Below are 15,153 nucleotides of genomic sequence, written 5' to 3' on the forward strand. Positions count from 1 at the left end.
GGTCAAGACAACCTTTAAGGTCTCACCCAGTTCTAGATCTATGAAATTGTGGCTAAGGTGAGTGGATGAAGAGTGCCTATTCTCCAGATTGTGATAAGCAGTCAAGTGGACAACATGCACTAATACAATAAAATAGTTCATCCTCAACTATTGTGGGGATAACGTTTCTAGGAAATGGTGTTTGAATGTTGATGTATTTGACTTATGGAAAATAGGGAGTTAGGTTCCCATGGGCACCAAAAATTGTGATCTTTTGCTAGAGATTGCTAAAAATAGTTTTATGCATGCAATTCTTTATAACAAAACATTAATTCTGATAATAAGCACTTTTCCTAACACAGTGACTATGAAATGACCCCAAAAATGCAATACCAAAATAGAATTGATAATGTGCAAAACTTTTTTCTTGCTTGTAATTCCTTGGAATTCTGTAATCTTTTGGGCTAACATCTTAAAAAAAAAAAAACATTTATTTCAGACCATATTCACTTTTTATAACACAGAAAATCTATAGTACCATAAATATTGTACAATAAATAAAATTCTTAAAACTAAGCTTTTCAGCTTATTAATACAGTATTTATTTGTCTTCCCTCTGTCAAACCCTGAGCCTGTGGCTTTCCCCAGGACCACCTGGTAAGATGGAGGGGGAGGTATTCACAGGCTGCAAGAGACATGAAAGGACCAGGACGAGGAAGAACATTCAGAAACGTTGGGGGATAGAAATGGCTCCATCACATGGTGAAAAGGATGAGGAAGGCCACCATCAGGCAAAAGAGCCCTATGGCCTCAGACAAGGCAAAGCTCAGGATGGCGTAGGAAAAGAGCTGCTGCTTCAAGGAGGGGTTCCTGGCATAACCAATGATGAGACTTCCAAATACTGTCCCAATACCAGCTCCAGAGCCAGCCACCCCCACAGTGGCAGCCCCAGCTCCAATAAACTTGGCTGCTGTGTCAATGTCCCTTGAGATGGCGCTAGTTTGGAATCCACATCTGGGGACAAGTGAGGTCAAGGGACCTGATGCTGCCAAAATGCTGAGGTTCTCATCTGTCCGAACCTCTGGCCGTTTTAGTACCACTGCAGATAAAGGTCTACTCAGTAGCTGAGAGCTGCTCCTCACAAGGGCAGGGGCAGAGATGAGCTTGGTGCAGGCATACATTCTCAAAGGGTGAGGGGCAAAGCTGAAGAGCTGCCGGCAGAGCAGAGGAGACAGAGAGGGGGGAAACTAAAGCATTTTTTAATCTGAGTCTTACCTTCTATTATATCAGATGACAGTGTGGGGATATTCTGTATTCTATACTGCTGTAAACTTCTTTACCTTGCCTGACCTCTTGAAACAGAGAGAGAAGCTGATGAAACTTTAGTTGCTGCTGTTGGAAGACACCAAAACTAATGAGGTCTTGACATTACCTCCAACACTCTAGCATAGCTGGTGGATGACAATGGAATCATAGATTCAACTCACAACCTACATTGGGTGCAGACATTCCAGCATGAAGTTTATTTAACACCTTTATTTTCTCACTAAACTGTATCTCTAATTTTTCATTGTTTGGCTTAGAGCCTAAAGGACTTGTACAATGCTTTGGGGGTGTGGAGCATGATAATTCCAGCACAAAACTTGAATTTTAAAGGCAAACAATGAAATACTCAATGGATACTGCAAGCTCTTTACAGAGGTAGGGTGAATAAGACCAGTGAAGTACCTAGTTGGTTGGTTGCTGTCCTTTGTTCTCGAAGAGGACAAAAATGACATCACCATGATAAAGTGAAGTTTCAATGTGTACGACTGTGGCTGATCAGACCAATATGAGCTTGGGATGCTCTACTTCAGGTTGGGCACAGATAGTCCATATGAATATTTGGGGTGGATACTCCAAATTTGTGCATCCTACGTTTCCTTTGTGCTATTTCAATTCTGCTTTGCTTATAGAGCACAGCACCCTTTCTAATGGGGGCACACCATGCTGAGCAGTCCTGTGCCAGTGTGTCCCATGTTGTACAATCAAATCCAAAGTTCTTGAGAGAGACTTTGAGAGTGTCCTTGTATTGCTTCTTCTGACTACCATGTAATCACTTGCCCCATGCAAGTTCTCCATAAAAGTCTTTTTGGCAAGTGTACATTTTGCATTCGAACAATGTGGCCAGCCCATTGGAGTTGCGTTCTCTGCAGCATAGTTTGAATGCATGACAGTTCAGTTCAAGCAAGGACCTCAGCGTCTGGTACCTTATCCTGCCAGGGGATCCTCAGAATCTTCCTAAGACAGTTTAAATGTAAGCAATTCAGTTTCCTGGCATGGCTCTGGTAGACTGTGTTTCGCAGGCATGCAACAATGAGGTCAGTGCAACAGCTCTGTAAACCTTCAGTTTGGTAGTCAGTCTAATACCTTTTCTCTCCCAAACTTTTCTTCAGAGCCTCCCAAACACTAAGCTAGCTCTGGCAACGTGTGCATCAACCTCTATGTCAATATGTACATCCCTGGAAAGTACACCACTAAGGTAAGTGAACTTATCCACAGCATTCAAAACTTCTCCATTTGTTGTAACGGATGTTTCCACATATGGATGGTGTTGTGGTGGCTGATGGAGCAGCTGTGTTTTCTTGGTGTTAATTATTAGTCCAAAATTAGCACAGGCAGCAGAGAATTGATCCATACTTTGCTGCATCTCAGCTTCAGAGGCTGCAGAGTGCACAATCATCTGTAAACAGAATATCATGCACCAACACTCCCTCCACTTTGGTCTTGGCTTGTAACCTTTTCAAATTGAAGAACTTACCCTCAGTATGGTAGTTGACCTTGATGCCATGTTCCTCTTCATTGAAAGCATTTGACAACCTGGCTAAAAGCATCATGCTAAAAAACATGGGAGCAAGCAAATTGCCCTGTTTCACTCCATTGGTGACTGGGAAGGTATAAGAGAACTGTCTTCTATCTAGAACCCAGGAAAACATGCCATCATGAAACTGATGTACAATACTGATGAATTTCTCTGGGCAACCAAATTTTGACATAATTTTCCATAAGCCCTCTTGACTAACAGTGACAAAGGCTTTGGTCAGATCCACAAATGTTTTGTACAGACATCTCTTCTGCTCCTGGTATTTCTCCTGGAGTTATCGGGCAGCAAACACCATATCAACTGTTTACTCAGCACTTTCTGAAGCCATAGTGGCTCTCAGGTATATGACCATCTTGCAGGTGAAGGATTAGCTTATTAAGGAGGACTCTAGCAAGAATCTTGCCAGCAATGACTAAGAGAGAGACCTCCCTTGTGATTGTTACAGGACATTTTCCTTTTTTGGTCATCTTTGCCAATATGATGAGGTGAGGTTGCTTTAATTTTCCTTTTTCTAATTTTTAGTGATTGGGAATATTTTTCCACATGGTTATTTATAGCTTGGATTTTTCTACTAAAACAATTCATATCTTTTACCATTTGTCTATTGAGGACTAATCATATATTTTATCATTTCTGAATAGATCTTAGATAAACCTTTTATCAAAGAAATTTGCTACAATGATTTCCCCCCAGTTACCTATTTCCCTTTTAATTTTAACTGCATTAGCATACATTTTTGAATTGTACATAATCTGTGATCCTCTCTATTGCTTCTTTAGTCATATCCACCAATCTGAAAGAAAAGTTTTTCCTTGCTTCTCTAATAAAATTAAGATGTCACCTTTTATGATGAAGCCATATAACTATTTGGGATTTTTCTTGGTATATGATGTGAGATGTTATAAACTCCATCATTTTTACAGTTGATGAAACTGAGGCCCAGAAAGATTCTTACCTATCCAAAGCCATTAATGAAGGGGAAAGGGGGGACAGCATTAATAGTAATGATACCATTATCCTTACTTTGGCAGCACAGAAATTTGGAAGTGAATTTTTATCTCCTCCCTTTCTTGGCTAAATTCTTTGAGAAATCTCATCCTCTTCAGGAAGCCTTTCTCATCCAGTCTTAATTCTAGGGCCTTCCCTCTTTAATACTTTCCTGTCTATCTTACATTTAGCATGTTTGTATATTTGTTTACTTACTGTCTCCTCCATAAAATTGTGTGTTCCTTCCTTGACTCTTTTTGTATCTAACATATCACAGAGTTCCTGAAACATAGTAGGTGTTTGTTTATCAAATGCTTATTGACTATTGACAGATTTATACTTACTTCTACTTCCTCTCCTCTCAGTCACTTCTAAAACTTCTGTAATACAATTTACAAGTTCATCATTTAACTGAAAAGACTTTCTCCAAAGTTACCAATGACCACTTAATTGCTAAATTGAATGGTCTTTTCTGAATTCTCATCCATTTTGACATCTCTGCAGCATTTGACATTTGGTCTTTTCATGAATCCTCTCTCCTTTCAATATTTTCATTTATTCACGCTCTCCTGGTACCCTTTCTAGGGACCTAGATGGTTCAATGGATTACAAAAAAGAGCCTAGAGTCAGGAAGACTCAAATTCAAATCTACCTTCAAACCCTAGCTATGGGAACCCAGGCAAGTCACCTAACCTCTGTTTACCTTAATTCACTAGAAAAGAAAATGGCGAACCATGCTAGTATCTTTGCCAAGGAAACCCCATGGACAGTATTGATGAGCTGTGATTCATGTGATTACAATGAGTTGAATACAACAATTTTCCCTTCTGTCTGTCTGACAACTCAGACTTCTTTACTGATTCTTCATCCATATTAGGCCCACCAATCATCGGTTATGTCCTGGGTCTTCTTCATTCACTCTACTCTCTCTTACTTCATGATTTCATCATCTCCCTTGGGTTCAGTTATCATATCTATGCAGATTATTCCTTCATCTCTCTTTTGCTTTTGAGTGTTAAATAACCAATTGCCTTTTGGACATTCTGAATTGCATATCTCATAATCATGTAAAATTCAACAAATGTAAAATTAATCTTATTATCTTTCTTAAAACACCCTTCCCTGTTTGAATTTCCTTATTACTATTAAGGACCCTACAATCTTCCAATCTCCTGTTAGAGTGATTGATTTTGAGTCAGAAGGTTAGGTTTGTTAGGTTTGCCTCTTGGCTTTGTGACTTTGGGAAAATCACATTTGGCTTCTTCGCCTGATAGCTTTGTTCTCCCTTTATAAGTACAAATCATATAATTGAGAACTGATCATTTTACTGTTTTCTGTCTTCTTTATTCACAGATGGAAAAGTGATACTAATTATTATCTGGGTCTTAGTAGTGCTCAAAAAAACTGTGATCCCTTTTCTATAAGAGAAGCAAGTATTTCGGCTGTGAAGCAAACAGGAATAGGATCCTATCCCTGTTTATCTTACAGGCTGCATGATGCCTGCACTCAAAAAAGCTGCCTGGACTCTGATTGCTGCCCATCAAACAGCTGTATCTCCTGCTGTGTCTTAGCAATTCACAACAGTATTTTCTGATTGCAAAGTCCACACCCGAGATCTGTCACGCTAGAGAGGGAAGACATTTCCCAGAGAAATCAGACTGAGCTTTTGCTCAGTGAGGTAATGTTAACGATTTCCTCTCAACTAGTATGGCTCTTTATGGATGACAATTGATTTCCTCTGGATGCAAAGGCTAATAATGACTTTGTATTAAGCAATTTTCCTTATTTTGTCGCCTTACAAGTAAAATCTCCATCTCTGTTACTACTTGTGAATACATCTGGCATTTCTCCTGACAGGTTGCCACATGATCCGTATTACCTTTTTATGACTGGACTGATCAATTCACTGCATGCTGCCCTTTATTTATTTACTTTTTAAGATATGTGATTTCTCTCTGGGTATGTGTTAACCACATAGCATGGTCAATAGCAAATAGAGCATAGTACTATATAGATTTTGAATAAAAACTCTTGTAAATATATAGATTAGGAAGAGAAAGGGAATTTGGAGTCCATCTAGTTTAGCATCCTCATTTTAGAAATAAGAAAACTGAAAGCCAAGAAATCTAAGTAATTTTTCCAAGGTAACAAAAGAAATAAGAAGCAGATGTGGAGTTCAGAGCTGGTACTGGAATCTAGGGTCTCTAGCTTCAAATCCACTATTTCTTCCACAAAGCCATACCAGAAATCCTTTTTCTAGGCAGTGGTGCAATCAGTAAATTTTTATTATAAGTTTTCAGGAAGAAGGTAAAGGATATGGTAAGCAAATCCCTATTGAGGAAATGTAAGTAAGGTGGATTTTAGTGTGTGTGAAGTGAATTCCTGTTATTATTTCTCAGAGTTCAGTTTCCCAGGATCCATGGCCATAACAATCTTCTGTTCCCAAGTACTGGATATGACTTCTCACAGTTAAGATTCAAAACATCTCTATCACAGTTGTGCAGAGTTATATAGTGGTAAATAATATAAACATCCACTGGGGCTGCACAGTAAGATACAGGGACGAGGCAATATAAACTTATAAGGCCGTTACTGGCAGCATGCCTTCTTTGCCTGTTGGCCTATGAGATAGGTGGTCACTAGAGGTGGAGAACCCTTAGGATTGAATGCATAAATGCTGTGTGTGCTTCAACTGGCCTCCACTGAGGCTTGGGGAGAACCTTAGGGTTCTATGCACAGGCTGGAATGCTGTGAGTGCCTTGATCAGCCCCCATTTAGGCTTGTGGGGAATCTCTGTTTGCTTCAACTGACCCCCATTGAGGCTTGAGAGGATTTAGGGGAATGCACAAGTTGTGCCTGTCTTGATAGACCCCATCGAGATATAAGAGTAGTTCCCCCCCCTTCTCACTGGCCTCTGTGAGAAGGGTGATTGGGGAATTCTATTTGAGTTTGAGTTCCCGTTATCAGCAATCCTCTTCTGAGAAATCTACACTAGAATAAAGTAAGATTATTAACCCCTTCTTAATGTCTTTCCTGTCTGACTAAATCAAGAGTGAACTTGTGCTAGAAGCCCTCAAGTATACTGTGTTTATCTGTCTTACAGGGAGGAGAGGGAGAGAACTTTTCTAGTTCTCCCTGATATTTTGTCTTTTCAATTTAAGGATTCTGTTTGGGAATTAATCAACAGAAGCAAAGAAGGAACATGGATGACAAACAGATGGAAGGCACATTTAATAAAACGTAACAATTTAGGACTGGAAAGGATTCTGGGGTTCACCCAATTCAGTCATCTAGAGTCCTCTTTATATATAGCTCTGTGTTATTTGCTGGGGGTTTGTGGTTTATGAGGAGGGTAAAAAAACAAGAATAAGTCAAGTGATGTCAAGTATTTTCAGAAGCGCTACTTGTTTGAGGGGCCTTGTCTTCTACACTTAGAAAATGCAGATTTATCTGAGCAGCAGAAGTGCTATTTGAATACTAGGTGAGGAAAGTTGGATCAGTCCACTGCTGTACTACCTTTTACATGTTCCAAGGTCTGCTATATCCCTGTTGCAACACACACAGACACACACACGCTGGCAAGAGGAGAAAGATGACCAGGATGAGGAGAGGCAGGAAACAAAAACTTAAGGTTTTTTGATTTGTGAACTTTTTGGAGAGAGCAAAACTGGAATTGTTCTGCTTTTTAACCTGAGTATCTGCTCATCCACTCTATTCGCTAGAGAAGTGAAAGTGTTCGGGTTGGCTTTGCGGGACTCACACTGGCACCCTGTGTAGCAAATCAGGAAAAGTGGGGATAAGGGTAACATCAATTCCAGAAAGAGGCTTGCGAGGACATAGGAGAGGAAGCTTCTGCCTTTTAATTCTCCTTCCTCCACTGGCTCACCTTTTTCCGAATCCAGGTGCATGGTATTACCCAATCTATCTTGTTTCCCTGTGAGGTGAGGGAAGGAGCGTGGTATGTGTGACTGGTTAAACTGAAGACAGCTGGCTGGGCTGGTTGCCTTGGGCTTCAAATTTGGCTACTTGGGGTGGGGTGTTCGTTAGTTCTTCCCCTCCTTTTCTTTCCATCCCTTTCTACCCAAGTTTAGTCTGAAGGACAGGAACTGAAGTGGAGCAAACGACAGAGACACAGGTTGGGGTTGGGAGAGGGTTCAGACGGGTATATCTGCCTTAATCTGTTCAGATAGTTTGCGGGGAGGGGGTAGGTATTTTTTCACCTCGTTATTTGAATGAAATATGGTGGTGTATCAGGCAAGGGGGAGCCAAGAAAGGAAATAGAAGGTGGGTGGTCCAAGGCAGAGCAAGAAGAGGAGAGCGGGGCTCAGAGGGAAATCGGCTGGAGAGGTTCTGCTTCACTCCTGCTGTTGTTAAGCACCTGACTCGCTCTTCCACACTTCTCCCCCAACCTCTTCTCCTGCCCCAGGACACCTAAGAGAAAGAAAATTTCTTTTTCAGATAGGTGAAAAGCAGAAGGTTAAGCAGAGGAGGACGGAAATGGAAATAGGTCCATGGGTTCTCTTCTCTTTTCTACACCCCTTTTCCCCCAACACTCGTTGGTATTGGTTTGCAGCGCTTCGCTCCTGCGCCTCCTTCCTTTTTGAATCTGGCCCGCTCCCCCGTATTATGTCTGCGCTCCGCAGGAAATTTGGGGACGATTACCAGGTAGTGACCACCTCGTCCAGCAGCGCGGGCTTGCAGAGCCAGGGGCCCCAGCAGCAGCAGCAGCAACAGCAGCAGCAGCTGGTCCCCAGGAAGAAACGACAGCGGTTCGTGGACAAGAACGGGAGGTGCAATGTGCAGCACGGCAACCTGGGCAGCGAGACCAGCCGCTACCTCTCCGACCTCTTCACCACCCTGGTGGACCTCAAGTGGCGCTGGAACCTGTTCATCTTCATCCTCACCTACACCGTGGCGTGGCTCTTCATGGCGTCCATGTGGTGGGTGATCGCCTACACCCGGGGAGACCTGAACAAAGCCCACGTTGGCAACTACACGCCCTGCGTGGCCAATGTCTACAACTTCCCCTCCGCTTTCCTCTTCATCCAGACGGAAGCCGCCACCGTCCTGGCACTTTGGGCTACAGCCACCCAGGGCACCATCTGTTAGAGCAGGAAAGAGACGCCAAGTATGTCAGTGCAGTCAGCCGGTACCTACCTGCCCCCAGCCCCTCCGCACCCTACTGACGAACTCGCAGGATTTTGAGGAATAGAAGTAAGTTTCATTAAAAAATACAGATTTTTAAAATTTACTTTTTAAAGGTTTTTGCAGAGTTCATTTGACTTCCGTTGGGATTTCAGTTAAATGAAGAACGAGGTGATCCAATTTCTTAGAAAACAGACTATTTTTGAACCTTACAATATCCTTTACAGGTTTCCTAACTTCAAAGGTTAAAGGAATAAAACAGTGGTGGGTGGAATGGCAGGCAGTCTTAGCTGTTCAGTCAGAAGGCCTGAGTTCATTTCTCACCTCTTAAAGTTGTGAGTGGGAAAAGTTGCTTAACAACCTTGGGCTTCAGTTCTCTCATCTCTAAAATGAGTCAGTTGGTCTAGATGACCTCTGAGCTGCTTTCGGTTCTGAGTCCTGTGGTCTTTTGATGATCACCATATTAATCTAGTCTTAGTGAAATATATATATATATATTATATATACACATATACGTAATATGTATATGTGCTATTTATTGATAATTTTATTTTTTCCTTTATATATTATTTTTTTCTCCCTCTCCATCTACCACTGAAAAGAAATGCTAAAGCCCTGCTTCATTTAAGCATAGCCGACAACAAATATCCGTTATCTACTATGAAGTGGGCATCATTCTTCTTCATCAGACTTCCATAATTATGGTTGATTAAATCAGAGTTCTTAAATTTTTTTCAGAATTGTTAGTTTTTTCTGCCAATTTTGATGTTATATATAGTTCTTTTGCCTCTGCTTATTTCACTTTGCATCAGTTCATACAAGTCTTTCCAGGTTTTTTGTTTTTTTAATAGTCTCTTCTTTTCTTATAGCAGAGTACTATTGCATTATTCATGTTTTTGTCATTTGTTCAGTCATTACAAATTTCTGAGGATGTGTGTGTATGTCTACCTTACAATAACTAAACACTTCCTCTGCCCTTGTAGAGTGACCCTTTTGGGGAGGGTTTAGGTAACTTTCATTTATCTAAATGTTTGTTAAATGCTAAAGCTGAAGAGAGAAACTGAAGTGCAACATTAAATATTCTTTGTAAGAAGCGTAGCCTGAGCCCGAATCAGAATTCAGCATAATAAAGTAAAACCTAGAATCCCCTAATTTGAGACTGAATCATTCCCACGTATCCAAGGATATACTACTGTAAAAATTCATCTGGTATGTATTTAAAGACTACTACTTGTTTGTGTGACCTTGACCAAGTCATTTCATATTAAACCACACACATACACATACATTTGTATTTCAGAGTCTTCATCTGTAAAATGAGAGGTTTGCACTTAAATGGCTTCTAAGTTTCCTCTTCAAATCTTTGATCATGTGAGATACTTGCAAACCATAGTACATAAAATCTGAATATGCAGCTTATCCAAACATGTTAGAATTTGAACCACATAATCATTATTCCAGATCATATGCGAGTCAGTATGCTCTATGCCACATAAACAATCATTTCTGTATGTAATAGATGATTATTTTATCACATCAAGAAACTATAACAAACTTCATGATAATAAGGGTCTATCAGTCAACAAGCATTTGTTAAGTACTTTGTTACAGACATTGTATAGGTCAAGTTATTCTTCAATGAATTCCCAGGATTCATGATATTTTTTCTTGTTTAAGAATTTCATTTTATTGACTAGTGCTTAAAATAAGTGGGTCATTGCTTCATTCTGGGAGCTTTTTTTTTTGTTGTTATAAAGGTATATATTTTATTCTTAAAAGGAACTTAGACCTAATATGTATGAGTATTATATTAATGAACTATATTAATATATGTGTATATACAATATATGCTTATATATAGATATATACAATATATATTCATATACACACATGAAACCAAATGGATCTCTATGCTTGCATACCTATGGAGTATCTATCCCAAGCATGTGAACACTTCTCCATTGGCATAGGTTGATGTAAATATTTCATTTCAGTGGATCAGGAAGGCAGCCACACTCATGTGCTCTTAGAGCTCGGTCAGACACCAACACCAGTGCATCCAGAGTCATTGCTAGTCAACTTTATTTTTGTCTTGTCACTGGGTTCATTACTCTGAAAGATAGAATGAGGTTGATGACTTTGTGCAACTTTGCCTTGCTTAAATCCAGTTTATGAACAAGTCAAAAGGCGTCACCCATACCATTTTTGCCATTTCATTATTTTATTTTTCAATAATTTTAGAGTTTTATTATTTTACATGATCAGCTATGCTGTACATTGACCTAGACATCATGATGTCATTTTGATCCTATTAGCACACATAAAGCAAACAAAAACAGTCCTCTTTAAGGAATCATAGATAAGTCATGAATATGTCAGAAATGTGAAGGAGCCCTGAGAATATCAGTATCCCTGAATTAAGTCCTGCTTCCAACCCAACCTTCATATCCATCATCTAGGGAAGCAAGTCCTGAGGAGAAGGTTACCACCATTCCAACTGCCTATCAATCAAATATCACACACAGGGAAGACAAGCTAGCCTAGCTGGTCAGTGCATTCTGAGGGAGAGACTGGAGGCAGCATGTCAAGCAAGTCAAACCACCATCTCCCTTCAAACAGTGTTGAAGAAAATCCATAACCCTGAACTCAACAACTTTGAGAATATCATTACTTGTAGTCCAATGACCTCCGCCATCATCTTGGAAAGCAAACCTTATGGAGAAGCACTCTTGCAGGTGCCTTAGCCACAGCTACTAAAGACTCAGGAAACTTCTTGTCATCAAAGTTCTTGGTTCTGTAAAATAGTTCCATGTTAGAAACTGATAAGATTTCAATCAGTGAAAAGCACATTAAAGAAGAATCATTACCATCTGCTTTGATATTTTACCCTAGGGACAATGGGACTTTTCCATTTAACTTGCAGCTTGAACTTTCCATATGTTTCATCTTCCCCCTTAACATGTGAGCTTGTTGAGCAGGGACTGTCTTGCCTTTCTATTTGTATCCCCAGAGTTTAGCATAATGATTTGCACATAATAAGCACTAAATAAATGCTTATTTAAAAATAATTTCTTAATCCATTTATTTCTTGTGTCTTCTCCCTGCCTGATGGTAAAAAATCCCTTATAGCCTGTTTCTTAATTCATTCCCTATTTCTCTGGAGCAATGTATAAAATATAATATGGATTACTTAAATAAATTTTTCAATCATTTGCTTAGTCTTCAATTAAAATAAAAAAATTGTTCAAGTGACGTTTGTGCTTAGCAAAAGATCTTAAAAGTGGGATGTCAGAGCTGAGAGCTCAGCTCATACATGTCTTTTCTCACCTGGCTATATAATTTTGAGACTTCTCTAACTGACTTCTCCACCAAACCTCAGGAAGCTCATTATCAGGACAGCCTCATCATCCTGCAAAGTCTCTTCAGCCTTGGTAGTCCACCTCATTGTTACCCCCTGCCTCTCTGATTGGAGAGTGGGGGTCTGAACTCTATACCTCCATGTAAGAAGTGAGTTCAGCTCAGAAATCTCCTCATTTCTTACCTGGCTGCAGTACTTTGGGACTTTTCTGACTTGTCCACCTTTGCCCCCACATTGAGTACCTTCTCCTCCTCCTACTTTTTAGTTTCTTTTGTGGGTTTCCCTCTCCCATTAGATTGTAAGCTCCTTGAAGGCAGAGAATATTTTTCTTTGTGTGTGTGTGTGTATGTGTGTGTGTACACACACCCTATGCGTCAGAAACCATGTTAGGCACTGAGGATACAAAGAAAAGCAAAAAACAGTCCCTGCTTGGAAGGATCTCACAGTTTAATGAGAGAGACAAGTAAATAATTATGTCCTAATAATAATTACACACACACCCACATATATATGAATATTGAGAAATTTGGAAGTCATTATTATTGCAATCTGGATAATTCCAACATTTTCTTAGAATTTGTTTAATATTGGGTCACAGTATATCAGTAAACGCTCACTATATCTAATTATCCTTAGCCTCTAAGAAATGTCACAACACATATCAGAGATGGAACTTTTTCTGCATATAAGGGGGAAAGTTGGGAAGCCATTTTGTGCTACAGCTGCTACGATTGTGAATTTTTGGGGGGCTGCTGGTACTTTTGTAGCACAGCTGGTTAGCATGACTAGATTTTCAGGCTCAAAGGCAAATTCTTCCCTGTAGAAACACCTGGAAGAAAAACCCAATGCCTATGTCTAGTTCATGTGACATAGTACAGTCACTGTAAACATCCTTCTTCAATAAATTTCAGCAGGATACACAAGTTTTGTGTTTACATTTCTGTTAAAATTGTACCAAGATCTGGTCCCACTAATACCTCTCCCCTCAGTCAGTATGGGTAGCTAGTAAAGAGGGTATTCGCAGGAAGTTAGATTAAAAAAGAGAATTTGGAAGTCATGTACAAACTGTCCCAAAGATCAAAGGAGCATAATTTTCAAATTCCATCATATATTAACCAAAATTCACGCCCTAATATGTGACAAATCAGGAGAAACCATTTAGATCAAAATTGCTGGTCAAAATTTGATCCCATGACATGCAAATTCTAGAGTAAGTCTCACCAAAGCTCTTGGACAAACTCCTTCAGATACCTCTGAAAGGAGAATCTGACCAAATTTTGGAGATGTGGAATCCAGCAGGAGACAGACTGTGGTGGATTCAGAGCTCAGGACAGACTGGAAAGTCCACGAGAAGGATCCGTTCGGCAGGGCTGATGCCGCAGCGCATCCAGTGGAGCAGAAGGGCCCCAGGAAAACTAAGACAACAGCAGGAAGAACTGGCTGAGTGACAGCCAAGGGTGGGAGACCAGCAGAGTCAAATAAGTGGTGGCCGCTGAGCGCCACATATCAGCGCAGAAGCTGCTGAATCTTTCAGCCTGCAGATTAAACATCTGCAAGTCACCTACTTGAACTTACAGGAACCGGGATGGCAGAGTGATCAGTAAATGCCCTCTCCTCCCCACTTGATGACCTTGAAAGAACCATAAAATATTTCCCCAGAAAAATCCTGAATCAGTGGGAACAGCAGAGGGAAAAATAGTCTCATAACACCTGAGGCTAGGAAAATAACTAAGGGGAATTCCTCCTACTGTGACAGAGGCAAACCTAAGAGCAGAGGAAACTTGCACTAGGATCCAGGCAAGCCTTAGCACCAGGAGAGGAGCCCCAAGAGGGGTGGGAACTCACACTAGCATCTAGGCATGTCTCAGCACTCTGGGGGAAAGGGGAAGACAATAGGGCAGCTGGGATCACCATCCTCTGAGCTTGCCTTTGCCTCAGTTCAGCTGAGGAGGTCTCCTGTGACCAGACCATCCCTCCCCTACACTTAACAAGCTAATCCCAGGGCTGATCAGGGAAGCACAAAACAAAAACCTGCTCTTAGCTTTTTCACACAAGTCAGCTTAACAGCAAGTTCTGCAGCTTCTAACTGAAAGAACCAGAAGCCACAAAACACAATCATCATAATGAACAAAAAAAAAGCAAAATAAGTGCAAAAAAACCATAGAATCTTTCTATGGGGATAAGGACCAAAACACAAATACCAAAGAGGTCAGTACTGAGACTGTACTTCCATCTGAAACTTCAAAAGAGACTATGAACTGCTGACATGCACAAACAGCTCTCATGGAACAGCTGAAGAAGGAAATAGAAGAAAAATTGGCCAATGATTTTGAAAGTATAAAGAAAGAATTCACTGATGAGAACATCTCTTTGAAAAGAAAAATTGAACAAACAGAAAATGAAGTACAAAAATTAACTGGAGAAAATAACTCCCTAAAACAAACAGTTGGTCAAATGGAAAAGGAAGCACAAAACCTAACTAGGAAAACTGGACAAATGGAAAAGGAGATGCAAAAGTTAACTGAAGAAAACAATTTGATAAACATTAGAATTGGGCAAGTAGAAACTAATGACTCAATGAGACAGCAAGAATCAGTCAAACAAAGTATATAGAATGAAAAGAGAAGAAAATGTAAAATATCTAATTGGGAAAACAACTGACCTGGAGAATAGATCCAGGAGAGAAAATATAAGAATTATTGCCCTGCCAGAAAGCCATGAGAAAAAAAGAATCTGGACAATATATTCCAGGAAATCATCAAGGAAAACTGCCCAGAAGTACTAGTTCCAGAGGGCAAAATAGTCATCGAAAGAATCCACT

The 15,153-nt window shown here is 40.2% G+C and overlaps 1 protein-coding gene, 1 long non-coding RNA gene and 1 pseudogene across 3 annotated transcripts in view; 1 reads left to right on the forward strand and 2 right to left on the reverse strand.

Moving 5' to 3' along the window:
• Nucleotides 1-565: 565 nt before the first annotated feature.
• LOC140505727 (ATP synthase F(0) complex subunit C2, mitochondrial pseudogene) lies at nt 566-1,212 on the reverse strand (annotated as a pseudogene).
• A 1,205-nt stretch (nt 1,213-2,417) lies between these two features.
• LOC140505728 (uncharacterized) overlaps nt 2,418-15,153 on the forward strand; it is a 31,111-nt gene continuing 18,375 nt past the window's right edge. The window contains exon 1 of the long non-coding RNA XR_011967634.1: nt 2,418-2,500. This is a non-coding gene — a long non-coding RNA (uncharacterized lncRNA). The remainder of the gene's footprint in view (nt 2,501-15,153) is intronic.
• Nucleotides 7,843-9,366, reverse strand: LOC140505726 (uncharacterized). 2 transcript variants are annotated; one of them, XM_072611999.1, is made up of 2 exons: nt 9,299-9,366; nt 7,843-8,931 (listed from the first exon to the last, which is right to left on the reverse strand). In XM_072611999.1, exons 1-2 carry the CDS (start codon nt 9,354-9,356, stop codon nt 8,360-8,362), a joined length of 630 nt encoding a protein of 209 aa, XP_072468100.1. In that variant the 5' UTR covers nt 9,357-9,366; the 3' UTR covers nt 7,843-8,359. The 2 variants fall into 2 exon arrangements, 1 of the variants encoding a protein (XP_072468100.1); XR_011967633.1 differs by lacking the exon at nt 9,299-9,366 and adding an exon at nt 9,082-9,162 and having other exon boundaries at nt 8,848-8,931.

The sequence above is a fragment of the Notamacropus eugenii genome, chromosome 5 (assembly GCF_028372415.1).
Source record: "Notamacropus eugenii isolate mMacEug1 chromosome 5, mMacEug1.pri_v2, whole genome shotgun sequence".
NCBI classification, from domain to species: domain Eukaryota; kingdom Metazoa; phylum Chordata; class Mammalia; order Diprotodontia; family Macropodidae; genus Notamacropus; species Notamacropus eugenii.

Bases quoted from the DNA above. Each gene is read 5' to 3' on its own strand.
- LOC140505726 (XM_072611999.1), bottom strand. From the start codon at position 9,356: ATGAGAGAACTGAAGCCCAAGGTTGTTAAGCAACTTTTCCCACTCACA. The intron at 8,932-9,298 runs GTGAGAAATGAA...CTGCTCTAACAG, and splicing joins CCCACTCACAACTTTAAGAG to ATGGTGCCCTGGGTGGCTGT.